The 20,206-nt window shown below is 51.8% G+C and overlaps 1 protein-coding gene across 6 annotated transcripts in view; it reads right to left on the reverse strand.

Annotated features, from left to right (window-relative positions):
* Positions 1-1,709: 1,709 nt before the first annotated feature.
* Positions 1,710-20,206, reverse strand: part of TJAP1 (tight junction associated protein 1) — a 54,815-nt gene continuing 36,318 nt past the window's right edge. For all 6 annotated transcript variants that reach the window (XM_073561382.1, XM_073561386.1, XM_073561383.1 and 3 more), the window contains 2 exons: positions 7,106-7,189; positions 1,710-3,816 (listed from right to left, as the gene is read on the reverse strand). In XM_073561382.1, coding sequence (XP_073417483.1) covers positions 2,656-3,816; positions 7,106-7,189 — 1,245 coding nt within the window. In that variant the 3' untranslated portion in view covers positions 1,710-2,655. The remainder of the gene's footprint in view (positions 3,817-7,105; positions 7,190-20,206) is intronic.

Here is a 20,206-nt window from a genome sequence, read left to right on the forward strand (position 1 = left end):
CTGAGCGTCCCCTTTCCGCCCTCTCCATGCAGTCGCTGAGCGTCCCCTTTCCGCCCTCTCCATGCAATCGCTGAGCGTCACCTTCCCGCCCTCTCCATGCAATCACTGAGCGTCACCTTCCCGCCCTCTCCATGCAATCGCTGAGCGTCACCTTCCCGCCCTCTCCATGCAATCGCTGAGCGTCCCCTTTCCGCCCTCTCCATGCAATCGCTGAGCGTCACCTTCCCGCCTCTCCATGCAATCACTGAGCGTCACCTTCTCGCCCTCTCCATGCAATCACTGAGCGTCACCTTCCCGCCCTCTCCATGCAATCACTGAGTGTCCCCTTTCCGCCCTCTCCATGCAATCACTGAGCGTCCCCTTTCCGCCCTCACCATGCAATCACTGAGCGTCACCTTCCCGCCCCACCATGCAATCGCCCTCTCCATGCAATCACTGAGCATCTCCTTCCCGCCCCTCCATGCAATTACTGAGCATCACCTTCCCGCCCCACCATGCAATCGCCCTCTCCATGCAATCACTGAGCATCCAATGAGTGGAACAAGCTGCCACGAGAAGTGGCGAGTTCTCCTTCAATGGAAGTCTTCAAACAGAGGCTGGACAGACATCTGACTGGGATGATTTAGCGAACCCTGCTTTGAGCAGGGGGTTGGACCAGATGGCCCAGGAGGTCCCTTCCAACTCTACGATTCTATGATCTCCTTCCCGCCCCTCCATGCAATCACTGAGCGTCCCCTTCCTGCCCTCTCCATGCAATCACTGAGCGTCACCTTACCGCCCTCTCCATGCAATCGCTGAGCGTCACCTTCCCGCCCTCTTCATGCAATTGCTGAGCGTCACCTTCCCGCCCTCTCCATGCAATCGCTGAGCGTCACCTTCCCGCCCTCTCCATGCAATCGCTGAGCGTCACCTTCCCGCCCTCTCCATGCAATCGCTGAGCGTCACCTTCGCGCCCTCTCCATGCAATCGCTGAGCGTCACCTTCCCGCCCTCTCCATGCAATCGCTGAGCGTCACCTTCCCGCCCTCTCCATGCAATCGCTGAGCGTCACCTTCCCGCCCTCTCCATGCAATCGCTGAGCGTCACCTTCCCGCCCTCTCCATGCAATCGCTGAGCGTCACCTTCCCGCCCTCTCCATGCAATCAGTGAGCGTCACCTTCCCGCCCCACCATGCAATCACTGAGCGTCACCTTCCCGCCCTCTCCATGCAATCACTCAGTGTCTTCTTCCCACAAGACACCTCCCTGTCTTGCGGTGGTCACCACGGCATAGGATATCCGGCTTGTACCTAATTTGACATACCTGATTGCAGGTCACTGACCACCTATGCGCCGGGCTACACCCTCTATCCTAGGGTTCCCCAACTCCAGTCCTCAAGGCCGCCAGCAGGTGATGTTTTCAGGATTTCCCTTGTATTGTACAGGTGAAGCCGTTATCACCAGAGCAATACTAAGGAAATCCTGAAAACACGACCTGTTGTTGGGCCTCGAGGACTGGAGTTGGGGAACCCTGCTTTATCCGATCTCGGTCTACAATTTGTGAGCTATTCACATTAGCATCTCATAATTAACCCTACTACACTGATGAAGGTCTATCACGTCCGAAACGTTGGTTACTAGTGGCTACTGTATGTATAAAAATTCTAATTTTTTGCACCAAAAATCCCTGAGTGCCCAGTATATGATATGTTTTCTCTCAATAAGGCACAACTCATTTAAAATAGTTTATTTCTCGTTGGAAAATAGACGTCAGCTTTGAAAAATGTCAGAAAATAAACCTACGCGGGGTTAACAGTCTGAGATCCAGAGGACGGGAAGCGCCAGACACGCAAGGAGGACTAACATGGCCGCCAGATACAAAAATATATATATACATATGTGCATCTACATACAGACGTGAAGGACACGAGTATGACATGAGCACTAGGACAGGGGACAGGCGCCACGCAGAGAAGAGAACACAAAACACCGGCGGGCCGCCGAGGGGTCCGCTCACCACAATCCGCCATCCCACTGAGCAAAAAAAGCTGCAAATAGTCAACACCAGAGAAGGGGCAGACGTGGAAAGCTCCGACGCGTAACCGGGGGTGCGTCAGCCTGCGCCAACACCAGGGCTGTAGAAATACGGCAGAGGCGAGTTACCCATCAGCCATGACAGTGCGGCGGAGGGGAGGTCAGGTCACTGCAGCAACAGATCGCCCAACAAATAACCCAGTGGGCACCAAGCCGCCGTCAGGAGACCACGAGACTCAATATTTAACCGGCTAAACGAAGACCCCACATGTATTGATTAGGGGAGCTCTCCCCTCCGACCACTTTTACCCTTCATTACATTTCTCCATCTGACTCGTGGCCATGTTGAGCACGGTGGGACATGTGCGTAGTCACTTGGAAGGGGGGGGACACATTGGACTATCACTACATATGGCAGCACCTGAATCGGGGGAGGGGCCCATTCAGTCTATATGGGGGGGGTTTACTCGTCCCCCTCCAGCTGACTGAGCGGTCACGTCCTCTGCTGTGCGGCGGGTAACCCACCTACTGTAGTGCATTGTACGTGGAGACCCTTGGGCCTGGGAATCTGCATATACTGTAAGGTAATGGCCGCCGCCCATAGACACTCTACATAGAATATATAGCAACACCGTGCTCTCTGGCTAGTTCAGTAAGTTGCCCTGCTCCTGGGCCCGAGTCAGACTGTCCTTCCGATGCAGGTGGTGCACACCCATTCGTTTAGGGCTTCGGTGTGGACGGCTGCTCGGAGGTTTCTCCTTTAATATGTCACCATCCTCCTGCTCTTCACAAGCGTGGAGGATTTGATCTTCCAGTTCCTGGTCCTCGTCAATGTCTTTGGACAGCTGCAGGGGCTCCACGTCCTCCTCCTCCACATCTCCGGAGAGAAGGTCTTGGGCCTCCTCCTTGGAGAATTCCTTGCCATACTCATTGGGGAGTTGTCCCCTCTTTGTGCCAGAGTTGTCCTTTTCTGAGCCTTTCTCCCGGCTGCTCATCCAGCTGTGCCCGGACATTTCCCGTTCAGAGAACGCTTGCGCCACGTGGCTCAGCTCCTGCATGGAGCGGCTGAACCTCTGCTGCAACTCTAGGGCAGTGTCCCGACTAAAGGAGGTGCGGTGAGCCAGGGATCCCTCTGAACTTGGGGCCGCTTTATCTACAAACATCCTTTGCCAATTAGCCAGCATGTCCTCCTCTGAGCTGGCCGAGCTGGGGGCCGCACTACTTAACGGAGAGCGGGAGGGGTTGTCAGCACTTCGTGCACGCTGTGGGTAGCCTCCTGACGATGCAGGGCTGTTTGGGACAGTGCGGTGTCTATCGGGGCTGCCCTCCTCTCCCTGCACTAGGCTGAGGGATATGGCCTGCCTTGTGGCATAGGTGCAGTTGGGCAGGGGGCTGTTTTTGGGGATTCGCACCTTCTCATCGGAGAACTCTATAACCTTACGTCCTGGATACAGAGGATGGGGCGGTGGAGGTGTTGGGTAGGGACTGAGTTTTTCGAAGGCTGGAGGCTCTTCTGTAGCACTGTCCACGCTGTTCTGCTTCTGCAGGACACCATTCTCTTGCTGTGTGGAGCCACTCATGTCTACATGCACAAACACATCCTCGGCGGTGGGGCCACTGCCGCTGCTGGACGTCGCAGAGTTAAGAATAAGTGATTCTGGCTTCTCCAGAACACGGGCAATGACTGAAGTGGGCACCACGTCTGAATGTGAAAGACCCGGAGGAGGAGTGTCCTGACCGGAGCCCAGAGAGGAGGCCGCGCTCTGAAGATGCTTACTGACCATGTCCTGCAGCTTGTAGGGCAACTGCGAGAAGAGAGCAGGCGAGTCAGTGAGGACATATAGGGCCTGGCACCACAACCCCCATCTACACGCGCTAACACTCAACCCAGCACGGCAACCCACATCTACACGCTAACACTGGACCCGACACCGCAACCCCCATCTACACACGCTAACACTGGACCCGTCTCCGCAATCCCCATCTACACGCGCTCACACTGGACCAGACACCGCAACCCCATCTACAAGCGCTCACACTGGACCAGACACCGCAACCCCATCTACACACTGGACCCGACACCGCAACCCCATCTACACGCATTCACACTGAACCCAGCACGGTAACCCCCATCTACACGGGCTAACACTGGACCCGACACCGCAACTCCCATCTACACGCGCTCACACTGGACCTGACGCCGCAACTCCCATCTAAATGTGCACACACACTGGACCAGACACAACAACCATCATCTACACGCGCTAACACTGAACCAGACGCCGCAACTCCAATCTAAACGCGCTTACACCAGACCCGGCACCGTAACTCCCATCTACACGCGCTTACACCAGACCCGGCACCAAAACCTCCATCTACACGCGCTAACACTGGACCCGGCACCGCAACTACCATCTACACGAGCTCACATCAGACCCGGCACCGCAACCTCCATCTACACGCGCTCACACCAGACCCGGCACCGACACTCCCATCTACATGAGCTCACATCAGACCCGACACCGCAACCCCCATCTACACGCGCTCACACCAGACCCGGCACCGACACTCCCATCTACATGCGCTAACACCAGACCTGGCGCCGCAACCCCATCTACACGAGCTCACACCAGACCCGACACCAACTCCCATCTACACGCGCTTACACCAGACCCGGCACCGACACTCCCATCTACACGCGCTCACACCAGACCTGGCACCACAACCCCATCTATACGAGCTCACACCAGACCCGACACTGCAACTCTCATCTACACGCGCTCACACCAGACCTGGCACCACAACCCCATCTACACGAGCTCACACCAGACCCGGCACTGCAACTCTCATCTACACGCACTCACACCAGACCCACACGCGCTCACACCAGACCCGGCACTGACACTCCCATCTACATGAGCTCACATCAGACCCGACACCGCAACCCCCATCTACACTCGCTCACACCAGACCTGGCACCGCAACCCCATCTACACGAGCTCACACCAGACCCGGCACTGCAACTCCCATCTACACGCGCTTACACCAGACCCGGCACCGACACTCCCATCTACATGAGCTCACATCAGACCCGACACCGCAACTCCCATCTACACGCGCTGACACCAGACCCGGCACCGACACTCCCATCTACATGAGCTCACATCAGACCCGACACCGCAACCCCCATCTACACTCGCTCACACCAGACCTGGCACCGCAACCCCATCTACACGAGCTCACACCAGACCCGGCACTGCAACTCCCATCTACACGCGCTTACACCAGACCCGGCACCGACACTCCCATCTACATGAGCTCACATCAGACCCGACACCGCAACTCCCATCTACACGCGCTGACACCAGACCCGGCACCGACACTCCCATCTACATGAGCTCACATCAGACCCGACACCGCAACCCCATCTACACGAGCTCACACCAGACCCGGCACTGCAACTCTCATCTACACGCGCTTACACCAGACCCGGCACCGCAACCCCATCTACACGAGCTCACATCAGACCCGGCCCCGCAACCCCCATCTACACGAGCTCACACCAGACCCGGCACTGCAACCCCCATCTACACGCGCTCACACCAGACCTGGCACCGACACTCCCATCTACAGGAGCTCACATCAGACCCGACACCGCAACCCCATCTACACGCGCTCACACCAGACCCGACACCGCAACCCTCATCTACATGCGCTCACACCAGACCCGACACCGCAACCCTCATCTACACGCGCTCACACCAGACCTGGCACCGCAACCCCATCTACACGAGCTCACACCAGACCCGGCACTGCAACCCCATCTACACGAGCTCACACCAGACCCGGCACTGCAACTCCCATCTACACGCGCTTACACCAGACCCGGCACCGACACTCCCATCTACATGAGCTCACATCAGACCCGACACCGCAACTCCCATCAGACCCGACACCAGACCCGGCACCGACACTCCCATCTACATGAGCTCACATCAGACCCGACACCGCAACCCCATCTACACGAGCTCACACCAGACCCGGCACTGCAACTCCCATCTACACGCGCTGACACCAGACCCGGCACCGACACTCCCATCTACACGAGCTCACATCAGACCCGACACCGCAACCCCATCTACACGCGCTTACACCAGACCCGGCACCGCAACCCCATCTACACGAGCTCACATCAGACCCGGCACCGCAACCCCCATCTACACGAGCTCACACCAGACCCGGCACTGCAACCCCCATCTACACGCGCTCACACCAGACCTGGCACCGACACTCCCATCTACAGGAGCTCACATCAGACCCGACACCGCAACCCTCATCTACACACGCTCACACCAGACCCGGCACCGCAACCCCCATCTACACGCGCTCACACCAGACCTGGCACCGACACTCCCATCTACATGAGCTCACATCAGACCCGACACCGCAACCCCATCTACACGAGCTCACATCAGACCCGGCACCGCAACCCCCATCTACACGAGCTCACACCAGACCCGGCACTGCAACCCCCATCTACACGCGCTCACACCAGACCTGGCACCGACACTCCCATCTACAGGAGCTCACATCAGACCCGACACCGCAACCCTCATCTACACGCGCTCACACCAGACCCGGCACCGCAACCCCCATCTACACGCGCTCACACCAGACCTGGCACCGACACTCCCATCTACATGAGCTCACATCAGACCCGACACCGCAACCCCATCTACACTCGCTCACACCAGACCCGGCACTGCAACCCTCATCTACACGCGCTCACACCAGACCCGGCACTGCAACCCCCATCTACACTCGCTCACACCAAACCCGGCACTGCAACCCCCATCTACACGCGCTCACACCAGACCCGGCACTGCAACCCCCATCTACACGCGCTCACACCAGACCTGGCACCGACACTCCCACCTGGACACAGTCAAACTGGGGCTGATGCCACAACCCTCCAATCTACATTCTGTCACACAGAACCTCCACCAAAATGCACATGAACAGCCATACTGCTCATAGGTCTCGGCACTAGTGTAACCCATTAGTTGAAACATCAATCGCAATATCAGTACTAACATCTGCAAACTTGTGGTTCCTGAAGTGAGACTTGTTGCATTTCAGCAACTGCACAGCGAGATTACAGTCCTGTCTGTAACGCTCCTGGAAAAGAAGAGACAGGCGTTATAACAGAACACTGAGGACGACCTGTGCTTCAATATATAACGCAGTCACTGACTACATAAAAAAAGCTTATAATGTATTATACTCCAGAGCTGCACTCACTATTCTGCTGGTGCAGTCAGTGTGTACATACATTACATTACTGATCCTGAGTTACATCCTGTATTATACTCCAGAGCTGCACTCACTATTCTGCTGGTGCAGTCACTGTGAACATACATTACATTACTGATCCTGAGTTGCATCCTGTATTATACCCCAGAGCTGCACTCACTATTCTGCTGGTGCAGGCACTGTGTACATACATTACATTACTGATCCTGAGTTACATCCTGTATTATACTCCAGAGCTGCACTCACTATTCTGCTGGTGCAGTCACTGTGTACATACATTACATTACTGATCCTGAGTTACATCCTGTATTATACTCCAGAGCTGCACTCACTATTCTGCTGGTGCAGTCACTGTGTACATACATTACATTACTGATCCTGAGTTACATCCTGTATTATATTCCAGAGCTGCGCTCACTATTCTGCTGGTGCAGTCACTGTGTACATACATTACTGATCCTGAGTTACATCCTGTATTATACCTCAGAGCTGCACTCACTATTCTGCTGGTGCAGTCACTGTGTACATACATTACTGATCCTGCGTTACATCTTGTATTATACTCCAAAGCTGCACTCACTATTCTGCTGGTGCTGTCACTGTGTACATACATTACATTACTGATCCTGAGTTACCTCCTGTATTATATCCCAGAGCTGCACTCACTATTCTGCTGGTGCAGTCACTGTGTACATACAGCATGTAACTCAGGATCAGTAATGTAATGTATTATACTCCAGAGCTGTACTCACTATTCTGCTGGTGCAGTCACTGTATACATACATTACTGATCCTGAGTTACATCCTGTATTATACTCCAGAGCTGCACTCACTATTCTGCTGGTGCAGTCACTGTGTACATACATTACATTACTGATCCTGAGTTATATCCTGTATTATACTCCAGAGCTGCACTCACTATTCTGCTGGTGCGGTCACTGTGTACATACATTACTGATCCTGAGTTACATCCTGTATTATACTCCAGAGCTGCACTCACTATTCTGCTGGTGCAGTCACTGTGTACATACATTACATTACTGATCCTGAGTTATATCCTGTATTATACTCCAGAGCTGCACTCACTATTCTGCTGGTGCGGTCACTGTGTACATACATTACTGATCCTGAGTAATATCCTGTATTACACACCAGAGCTGCACTCACTATTCTGCTGGTGCAGTCACTGTGTACATACATTACATTACTGATTCTGAGTTACATCCTGTATTATACTCCAGAGCTGTACTCACTATTCTGCTGGTGCAGTCACATGGTAAGCTAGAGTCGGTGCTCACTGCCTGCTTGGATGACATTGTGATCCCCCCTCGTAGATGAGCTCATATTAGTGTTGCTGTCATGAGGCCGAGCTCTCATCTCCATTATAGCTGTGTGACAGGAGCTGTGCAGTCATCAGCAGTGGAGAGGATTTTCTGTCTCCCCCATCCCCTTGAGGAATGTATGTGGTCCAGTCCACCTGATGACATCCTGCAGGCAGCTCTGGTGACATAGTTTCCATTCAGACAGTGAGCAGAGGAGCAGCGCGGTTCGGATCTTACAAGGGCTTCTCACAAATTAGACCATCAAAGGGTAAATTTCAGTTCTTCAATACAAAAAGTTACCGAACCCCCCAGCACCCCGAATAGGAGATGTATGTATGATAGGTGCAATGTGAGATGCATACCCCTAATGCAGCAACCGACCGGCTGCGACCCCTGGGCAGAGGTAAACGAGATATCCCACTTCTGACCTCCCTCCACCTTTGTAAATCCCACAGTAAATGATCGGGGGTCGCCGGCCACCTGAGGCTATTGTAATGTACGTCTGGCGTCTTAATTGGAGCCTGTTATCTACTGGCCCGCCACATATTGATTGTCCTGCCCTCTGTATGTAGATATATTCTGAGACCGGTGAGTAAAATGTTATCACACTGGAAATCCGTGGAGAAGCAGTGATCTGTTATATGTTCCCATGTTACAAAGCCTTTCGATGCAGCGTCCTTCATTCAGAAGCGAGGAAAAGCAGAGTGGACCTCCTGAGACACGGGGTGGTAATGTAAGAGGTACTAGAGCACAGAAGTCCCCATTACACTGGTGGCAGCCAGGGGGATATGATACCCCTTCTACAGGAGGAAAGGAATGAATGGAAAATAACTACCAGAAGTTAAAGAGGACTACATTAAAAGATCTGGTGGAAGCCCGAGGGTTGATCGCCAGCAACAAAACAAAAGCGGATTTGCTAGCAGCCATCATGGAACACGACAGTGCAGCGCCCCCCAATGTGAACGTGGAGGAGACCGAATTCCAGAGGGAGGTAAAGAACAGATTGGCGTTCTATGGCCTAAACCCTGCAGTAGAGATCATACGAGAGGTGATGGCTGATGTGCGTACTGATCTGAAGGAAAAGATGGCCGAGCGGACCAGGATAGAGCTAGCCAAGATGGAGATGGCAGAGCGGACCAAAGTGGAGCTGGCCAAGATGGCGATGGCAGAGCAGAGAGAGGAGAGTCAGCGAGCAGGGGGAGCTCTGGCCTTCGACCAGGTACCTTCAACAGTAAGCCACAAAAAGATCCAGTATAATGCCTTCCGACAGTTGGGGGAAGCAGAGGAAGACATTGATGGCTTTCTGCAGGATTTTGAGCGGCAGTGTGCCCTTCATCAAGTGAAGCCGGAGGAACGGGTTCAGGTTCTCGCCAGCAAGCTGACAGGCCGGGCAGTGGACGCCTTTCGCACGATACCTGATGAGGACTGTATGGACTATGAGCGGGTCAAAGAAGTGATCTTGGCCCGGTATGCGCTGACACCAGAGGCCTACCGCCAAAAGTTCCACGGACTTATAAAACGCGTAACCGATAACCACGCTGAATGGGCCTGTAAACTACGGCTGTCACTGCTACTGTGGGTACAAGGGAGCCAAGCAACCACTAAGGAGGACGTCCTCCAGCTCTTCCTGTTAGAACGATACTTTACTGGACTAAACCCCGAGACACAAGAATGGCTTCGGGACAGACGGCCAATGACTCTTGAGGAGGCCGCTCGTCTGGCCGATGAACATCATGATGCCAGGAGGTCTCAGTTGCCAGGATCAAAGAATGTCACTAGGGGCCCGCCCATGGACCTGGAGGGCCCCAAACCACAGAAGATTGTCGGGGGACCAGCTAAAACCCCGGCCTACCAGAGTCCCCCTGGGGCGCGATGCTACACCTGCCATCAGCTGGGGCACCTGCAAAGACAATGTCCTAACTGGACTTAGCGTACCCAGTGGCCAAAGGCGGGAGCGACTACCGTCAACTGGGCCGCCGTACACTACAACCAAGGCGAAGCTGACCCGGCATTGGGGGCTAGGACTAATCCGGGGATGCAAGAGATGGAGGAAATGCTGCATGAAGTAGACCCTGTGCAGGCAGCCCAGGCAGATAATCAACAATAGCAATCGACAGGCGGTGTGGGTGTAATGTACTGTAAGGCATGATGTTTCTGGAACATGCTAGAAATCTCCCATTTCACTCCACTGAGGACATTGTGGCCTGCCATAGCTGCAGCATCCCCCCTCCTTAACAGCTCTGTGCCCGCATTGGTAATAGGACACTTCCTGTTACAAGCATTTGGCTCCTCTCCACAGAAAGGAATGTTAATTGAGCTGAGTTGAGAGCATGTCTTTTGTTCTGAAACATGAGGCTGGATACAGGTATAGGAAATATTAAAAAGAAGCTCTATCATGCACCTCCCTCGCGGCAGAGATATAATAATTACATTTCTGCAAAGGGCACGAAACCAGCTTCCTACCCCCTAGTTTTCACGGGTCAAACCCCTCCAGAAACGGAGATATGGATTGCTCCCAAATGGAGTGTCTTAATTATGGCATGCTTGATGTTGTCTTATAGTATTCGGTAAACTGAGAAACATGATACCATCGGTGTGTTTATACGAGCTTCCCTCGTTAAGATATGGTTATTATAAGTTTTTAGTTAAATTAAAACTTAGAGAGTAGGGGGGTTGAACCTCACCAGACCGCCCCTTTCGTGAGGTCACAAACCCAAAGGGATAAGGTATTCCCTCCCAAAATTCATTCAGTTAAGCTGGAGTTTTGATGCTGACAAGACGTGCAGATGTCCGGGGATATGTGGTTGGCTGCCCCTCCCCCGAGCCACATGGTCTGCCTAATACCAACTAAGCACATGTAAGTGTCACTCGTTTTTTAATCCTTGTTGTTTTCATATTTGAATTGTACATATTTAATGTCCCAATTTATAGCAACTTTATCTATGTAATCACTGCCCACATTTTGGGAATAAATGATAAAATTATCAGTCTGCCTTCATGCTCTAAGAAACGAACTATGCGCCTTTTTTAGATAATCGCTACTAATTTGGGGGTTTGCCACGGGCCCGCTTAATTAACTCTTTGATTAAGTGAATGGTGGCAGCGTGGTGTGTGCGGTTGGTTAGGCTAGTTGGCAGTACAGAAGGGTCTTATATTGCTGAATGAGTGGCTGAGGCCAACGCATTGATAATTCCCTTACTGCAGTAGTCTAATTGCCCGTGCACAACAAGCAGCCCATCCGGCGACTAATTATCCTAGGTGCAGTTCCCTGACTGACCTGAGGGTAACGGGGGCGCCGGAGAGCTGCGAGTTCCAAAGTGTAACGGAGAAAGTGGGATATATATAAATCCCCGCAGTTCTTGGAAGGTTGTTAGCAGTGGTAGGGCATCCAAAATACCCCCCAGCGATAAATTGTTAGGGCAAGATTAGCTTGCTGTATATTTTTGTCACATGGTGCCGGTGGTGGGATAACTAAGATAAGCCCCCACTGTGCCTGTGATAGCCGTGTGCCGGCAGTGCGTCATGTCCCTCCGTCCGCTGACACACCTGGGTCAGTGGTGGGATCGTGACATATTGGTGGCACAGGATGCGCTTACGTCATAGTGGGTTAATGGGAAATGTATGCAGGGACTAAGATTCCGGAGCAAGTTTGACCCTTGTGAAGCCTCATCTCGTCTGGGACCAAGAGAAGACGGACCGGACAGTGGCTGTCCGTGTAGCCATACATCGACTGCCCACTGCCAGGATTCACCTGAACTGGGGAGTCGGGGATGGCCTTGTTGAGGTCGGCCTGATGGAGGATTTACCTGCGGACGTCTTGCTGGGAAATGACTAGGGGCCCATGTTGTCTGCATTCTCGGTGGCCCCTCTGGCTGAGACCTATCCTGTGACCACCCGGAGACAAGCTCGAGCTGCGGAGGCGGAATCAAACTCAGAGGAGGCCCAGGTAAGACATCCCAGCCCTGCACGTATTCCCATAGCCAGACACATTTCTTGGGCCACCCCAGATGAATTTAAGAGGGAGTTACTTGAGGATCCTTCATTAGAGGGATATCGTGGGAAGGCACAGGAGGGGAGAGGAGTACTGGAAGGGGAACAGTTTGTATGGAAGCAGGGACTCCTCTACCGGATCACAGAGCAGCACCACACAGGGACGAGCCCCACTATAAAACGACAGCTGGTAGTTCCCAAGAAGTATAGGTAGGAGCTACTACATCTCTCATGACATACCCTTGGCCGGGCACCTCAGCGTCAGTCGCACCAGGCATCGTCTGACACAAAACTTCTTTTGGCCGGGGGTAACCTATGATGTTCGTCAGTACTGCCAGACCTGTGACAGTTGCCAGCGCATTGGCAAGAGGGGGGATCGATGCAAGACCAAATTACGCCCCCTCCCCATTGTGGAGGAACCATTTAGCCGAGTAGCGGTCGATCTGATAGGGCCGTTAGCCAAACCCAGTCCGTCAGGGAAAAAGTATATATTGACAGTGGTAGATTATGCCACACGGTATCCAGAGGCGGTTGCGTTACCTAACATACTGGCAGAGACGGTGGCGGCCGCCCTGCTCCAGGTTCTCTCACGGGTTGGATTTCCCCGGGAGATTATCTCAGACCAGGGTACCCAGTTTACAGCAGAGGTGACCAACCAACTGTGGAAGCTGTGCGGCGTAAAGTCCATTAGAAGCGTCCCGTACCACCCGCAAACCAATGGGTTGTGTGAACGTCTTAACGGAACATTAAAACTCATTGGGACTTTTACAAGGACCTACAGGGACTGGGAGAAATTCTTGCCACACCTCCTGTTTGCCTATCGGGAGGTGCCCTGAGAATCCACGGGGTTCTCCCCGTTCGAACTGTTTTATGGGAGGCGTGTAAGGGGACCCCTAGACTTAGTGCTGAAACACTGGGAAGGGGAGGGAACCATAGAAGGGGTACCTATTGTACCCTATGTGCTGGAATTCCGGGACCGCCTACAGGAGCTGACTTAGGCTGTACGTGGGAACATGCAGGAGACCCAGCGGCGCCAGCGCATATGGTACGATCGGAGGGCCAGAGAACGCACCTTTGAGATAGTACAGAAGGTCCTGGTGTTAGAGCCCACTAAGCAGAATAAGTTTCAAGCTGCATGGCAGGGGCCCTACCAGGTAGTGGGGAAAGTAGCCGACACAACCTATAATGTCGCCGATTGTGACGACCCCAGGGTTATCCGCATGTTCCACGTGAATATGCTGAAGCCCTACCGGGAGCCCCCTGAAGAGGTAGTGGCCATCTGTGCACCTGAAGCAGAAGATTTAGCCGGACTTCCCTTGCCGGATGTCTTAAGGGAAAGGACTCAGTTTAAAACATGGGACCAGGTACACTTGGGTGAAGACCTAGGCCCCCGGGAGAGACAGCAGGAGGAGGCGTTGTTGAGGCAGCGACAGAGGATGTTTTCAGAGAGACCGGGGTGCACCCGCCTGGCACAACACAACCCAGGATCAGACCCCCCCCCCCCCCCCCCCGAGACAACCCCCCTTCCACGTCCCTGAGTCTGTACGAGAAGGGATGCGACAAGAGATGCTGCGTTTTTAGGGGTCATTGAAGAGTCAGATAGTCCCTGGGCATCCCCCGTAGTGTTAGTGCCCAAGAAGGATGGGACTACAAGGTTTTGTGTAGACTATCGTAAGCTCAATGAGAAAACAGTGACGGATGCATACCCCATGCCGCGTGTGGATGAGTTGATAGACCGGCTGGCGGGGGCAAAGTACTTGACCACCATCGATCTATGCAAAGGCTACTGGCAGATTCCCCTTAGTCCTGATGCTATTCCCAAGTCGGCATTTGTCACCCCGTTCGGCTTATTCCAGTTTCGAGTTATGCCATTCGGGATGAAGAATGCCCCGGCGACCTTCCAAAGGCTGGCTGACCGGCTTCTGGCTGGTCTCCAGGACTATGCTTGTGCCTACCTGGACGACATCGCCATCTACAGTGCGACATGGGAAGAGCATCTAAATCACCTAGAAACAGTATTGGACAGGGTCCACCAGGCCGGAATCACCCTGAACCCAAACAAGTGTCACGTGGGCAAAGCAGAGGTTCAGTATTTAGGGCATTGGGTGGGAAGTGGGAAACAGCGACCAGAACCAGCCAAGATTGAGGCCATAGCCAAATGGCCCACCCCATGCACTAAAACCCAGGTCATGGCGTTTCTAGGGACAGCAGGGTATTATAGAAATTTGTCCCCAATTACAGCAGCGTAGCCAAGCCCCTCACTGATCTGACCCGTAAGAACCAACCCCGCCAGGTAACCTGGACCTCAGAGTGTGAGGAAGCCTTCCGCCAACTAAAGGACTCCCTCACCAATACCCCTGTATTGGCCGCACCCGATCCAACTAAACGTTTCCTTGTTCACACAGACGCTTCTATGTTTGGATTGGGGGCAGTGCTGAGCCAAGTGGGGCCGGACGGCCAAGAACACCCGGTAGCTTACCTGAGCCGGAAACTACTGCCCCGTGAAGTAAGCTATGTGGCCATCGAGAAGGAGTGCCTGGCAGTAGTATGGGCATTCAAGAAGTTGCAACCAAACAAAAACGGTAACGCCGATGGACTAAGTCGACAAACGGAACTTGTACCAACCCCATAGACATAGGATCAGACTTTGTATGCCGATCGTGTCGCTGAAAAGGGGGAGCCGTGTTACAGAACCCCCAAGCACCCTGAATAGGAGATGTATGTATAATAGGTGCAATGTGAGATGCATACCCCTAATGCAGCAACCAACCGGCTGCGACCCCTGGGCAGAGGTAACGAGATATCCCACTTCTGACCTCCCCCCACCTTTGTAAATCCCACGGTAAATGATCGGGGGTCGCTGGCCACCTGCGGCTATTGTAATGTACGTCTGGCGTCTTAATTGGAGCCTGTTATCTACTGGCCCGCCACATATTGATTGTCTTGTCCTCTGTATGTAGATATATTCTGAGACCGGTGAGTAAAATGTCACACTGGAAATACATGGAGAAGCAGTGATCTTTTATATGTTCCCATGTTACAAAGACTTTCGAGCCAGCACCCTTCATCCAGAAGTGAGGAAAAGCAGAGTGGACCTCCTGAAACACGGGGTGGTAATGTAAGAGGTATTACAGCACAGAAGGCCCCGTTACACTGGTCATATAGAGTCATTACACAGAGGGATATATCTCACATGTTTATTTCTGGTAATGCTGATGATTATGGATGGAGGAAGAGTGGAGAGGCCACAATCCAAGCTGCTGGAGGTCTAGTGTGACATTCTCCACCATCAGTGATGGTTTGGAGAGCCATGTCATCTGCTGGTGTAGGTCAAAAGTGTTTTATCAAGGCCAAAGTCAGCGCAGCCGTCTACCAGGACATTCTAGAGTTCTTCATGCTTCCCTCTGCCGACAAGCTTTATGGAGATGGAAATGTCATTCTCCAGCAGGACTTGGCCCCTGTCCACACTGCCAAAAGTACCAATACCTGGTGTACACACAACAGTATCACTGGGCCTGATTGGCAGCAAACTCGCCTGACCTTAACCCCATAGAGAATCTATGGAGTATTGTCAAGAGGAAGATGAGAGACACCAGACCCAACAATGCAGATGAACTGAAGGCTGCGATCAAAGCAACCTGGGCTTCCATAACCCCTCAGCAGTGCCACAGGCTGATCGCCTCCATGCCACGCCGCATTGATGCAGTAATTGATGCAGAAGGAGCCCCGACCAAGTATTGAGAGCATTTACTGATCAGACATTTCAGGAGGACATTTCAGATTTTACAATCATTTTTCAAGCTGGTGTTATAAAGTATTCTAATTTCCTGAGATAATGACTTCTGGGTTTTCATTGGCTGTAAGCCATAATCATCAACATTACCAGAAATAAACCCATGAAATAGATCACTCTGTGTGTAATGACTCTATAGAATAGAGGAGAGTCACTTTTTGATGATATCCTCATTCTGTGAGAAGCAATGGTCTGTCTACATAAGATCCAGGTGAAAGCGATCGTTCCATTACTCTTGATAGTGTCTCAGAGGCCTCAATGGAGCCATTGTTTCATATGAGACTGTACCGTGACTTATATCGTATGTTAATTTGTGAATGCCTGCTGATCGGTAAACTACAGCGGGCTGATGATGTAATACGCACAACGTAGGATAAATATGCAGATTATTTGAACAAACAATGAATGATCACTACTTCCCCCATCTTCCTCCAATCCTGTGGAAGAATGTCCTGAATGGGAGCTGTAGATTTTAAAGTCTCTGGCTTCCTCTGCAAAGAGATTCGCTTCAGGAACAGCCCAATGAACAATGGCTCCCATCTGGTGGAATACAGGTCTGAAAAAACAGACCTCCAAAAGAAATTGATATGGGATTGTTGAATCAATTAAAGCACCAGAAGCAACAAAAAAAAAACCCTTAAAATATAGCTTTTAATTCAATCACTAAAAACATTAGTAGAAATGACTAAAAGAGGGGGGGGGGGGAAATCGAGGACAAAAAATGAAGGGTGGCAGAAATACTGTTATATAGCTATGTAAAAAGGGGGGTAGTATCAAAATGCAGCTTTAGGTAAGACTTATCTCGTAGTCACCAAAAATGCTAATAAGCTGCAATTGCAATTATTTGCATTTTTGGTGACTACGAGATAAGTCTTATCTAAAGCTGCATTTTGATACTACCCCCTTTTTACTACGAGATAAGCTTATATTGTGGGGTATCTACATTATCAGAATTACTACGAGATAAGTTCATAGCACTTTAGTATTGTCTATGAGACTATTTAGGTCTCTTCACTTTTGTTTTCGGTATCATAAGTGTGTGTGTACATTTTTTGTGTCCTTTTTTGTCTACGTAGGGAGGCTTAGGGGCTATTAGGGATACCGACGCTGAGCAGGGGCGCCATATCGTCAACAACTAGGGTGCCAACCTCTGCGGCTAGGAAGGACTAGGGCAATTTAGCCTTTGGTCCATATTTTGTTATGACTACATAGATATAACAGTATTTCTGCCACCCTTCATTTTTTGTCCTCGATCCCCCCCCTCTTTTAGTCATTTCTACTAATGTTTTTAGTGATTGAATTAAAAGCTATATTTTAGGGGTTTTTTTTGTGTTGCTTCTGGTGCTTTAATGGAATACAGGTCTGCTCTTCTGCCCATCACCCACATAGACATTTGGAGAACCCCGGTTGGGGCTGTACTATATGTTGTTGCCGGCAGGTGCTATGGTTGCAATATCTGTCATCTGGATGTGAGGAACTATCTTAAGGACTGTTGTAGCCAGCTGGAGCAGGAGATACAAAAGCTGTGGGCCAACCTAAAGTTGGGAGATAGTTCCACTGCCCCCCTACCAGGCGATGCTCTCTATCGGCCCCAGGATGGGATCCTGGGGACATTGCATTGTGACCATCTCCCCGCAATTGCTTAAGGCTGTGTGCCCACGATGCGATTTTTAAGCGTTTTTTGCCGCGATTTTCGGCGCGAAAACGTTCAAAAATCTTGTACAGAACGCCCCCCATGCATTCCTATGGCATTCCGCACATGCTGTGCTAATGCTGCGGTTTTTTTTCCGTGGCAGAATCACATAGCGGAAAAAAATCACAACATGATCATTCTTTTGTGCGGAATCGCAAAGAATTGCCGCGATTCCGCACCCATAGGAATGCATGAGAATCGCTTACTTCCCACATGTGGCTATGCCCACCATGCGCGAAGTTAAGCGTCTCATGTGCGGTTGGTACCCACGGTGTGGAGGAGAGGAGACTGTCCTCCAGGCCCTGGGCACCATACCCCTGTAACAAAAAGAATAAAAAAAAAAATCGGGGTATATTTACCTTTCGACGTCCCGCGCTGTATTCCCGGCCTCAGCGTTCCCAGTGATGCCTTGCGGCAAGGTCCTGTGATGACGTAGTCTCGCGTTACTCTAGCGATCTCGTGAGATCACTATAGCAACGCGAGACCAACGTCATCACAGGTCTCGCAAGGCATCGCTGGGAACGGGAGCGTCGCTGAGGCTGCGCGGGACGTCGGAAGGTAAATATACCCCGATTTTTTATTCTTTTAGCATTTTTTTTACATTCTTTCTTTTACTATTGATGCCGCATAGGCGGCCTCAATAGTAAAAAGCTGCTCACACTTGTCAAACACTATGTTTGACGAGTGTGACCAACCTGTTAATCACTTTCCAAGCGATGCTTCAAATCGCTTGGAAAGTGCTTGAATTCCGCACGCAAAAATCGCGGCAAAAACGCGATCATAATCGCGGAAAAAAACGCGCGTTTCCTGGGAAGGAGTCTGGTTTTGAGTGTCCGGTTTAAAACGCTACGTGGGCACATAGCCTTAGACCATGGATGTAAGGAATACAAAATAGTTGCACCGTTAACCTGCCCAGGTGATTATTACAACCAACAACCCCAGATCTTCACCATCCATAAAAGTAACTGAAATCTGCCCCCACGAGGACTGGTGATGGGAGGAACGATACCCTCAACAGCGAAATTACCAAACAAAGGAGAAGTGGTGGAAAGATGGAAACGAAAGGATGGAGAAGTCACTGATCTGCACAGGATGTCTCCAGTCCGAAGTCTGAGCCTCAAATCAGAAACCTTGGTGCCTCCAACCACAGCTGCGGTCACTGAGGTTATTAATGGTCGTATAAGGAATGTTATTAACTGATTTGCTCAACGCATCAGGATCCACTGCCAACAGCTCCTGTGTACGCAGCTCCTGTGTAATCACCAACCAATGACGTCCCCTATGTGCTCGAGGGAGACAAGTCTGGAGACACTGCAGGAACGGGAATAGGATCAGGTCACACAGTCGCTCACAGCAAAGCAAGGAACACGCGGCCCTGGGATGTCGTGTGGAAAAACTGTTCCTGGAGCACTGGAAAAATGGCCGCACCGCTGGTTCCACCACCGAAAGGTTAGTGACCGGGAATGAAAACTCGAGGAGTTCAGCTAGCGAACACTATATCCCACAACATAATGTTGGGGAGTAGGACGAGCGCGACATCCCCTCATGAAGCCTCTTCATGGCGCTGCCCACGTGGCCTCATTGGATTAAGAGAAAGGCGTGCAGTGATCCGGTCTGTACTGCAAGTGACAGTCACACCAAGAGTAAGGAGTCACTGAGCATCTACACAAACCATCAAAAGACAATGGGCTACGAGCCAGACGTCCGGCCACCAAAGTCCACACCACCGTTCTCATAGGCCATCATGGAGTAGAGTAGACAAGGACCGCAATGGAGGCTGGAGTGGAGGTCTGTCCTGAGCAATGAGTCCGGCTTTTGATTGGGACAGACTGACAGCCCGAGACTGGTCAGGAGACCATGTGGGCAGCACCATGAAGAGGCTTCACGAGGGAATGTGGAAGTGTCCCAGGTGCCATTTTCCCACACGACACCCCCAGGCCCCAGGTGCCCGTCCCCTGAGGGACTAACAAAAAAATAAGAGGAAAAAATAAGATTACAGTTTTTTCAAGTCTAAAACGTTATTTCTTTTTAGAAGAGACACAAATACGATACACACGACATCGCCCCGTCCGTAAAGAATCCAT

This window comes from Dendrobates tinctorius, unplaced genomic scaffold, assembly GCF_039654945.1.
Source record: "Dendrobates tinctorius isolate UK_male_01 unplaced genomic scaffold, ASM3965494v1 ptg000316l, whole genome shotgun sequence".
Taxonomy (NCBI): domain Eukaryota; kingdom Metazoa; phylum Chordata; class Amphibia; order Anura; family Dendrobatidae; genus Dendrobates; species Dendrobates tinctorius.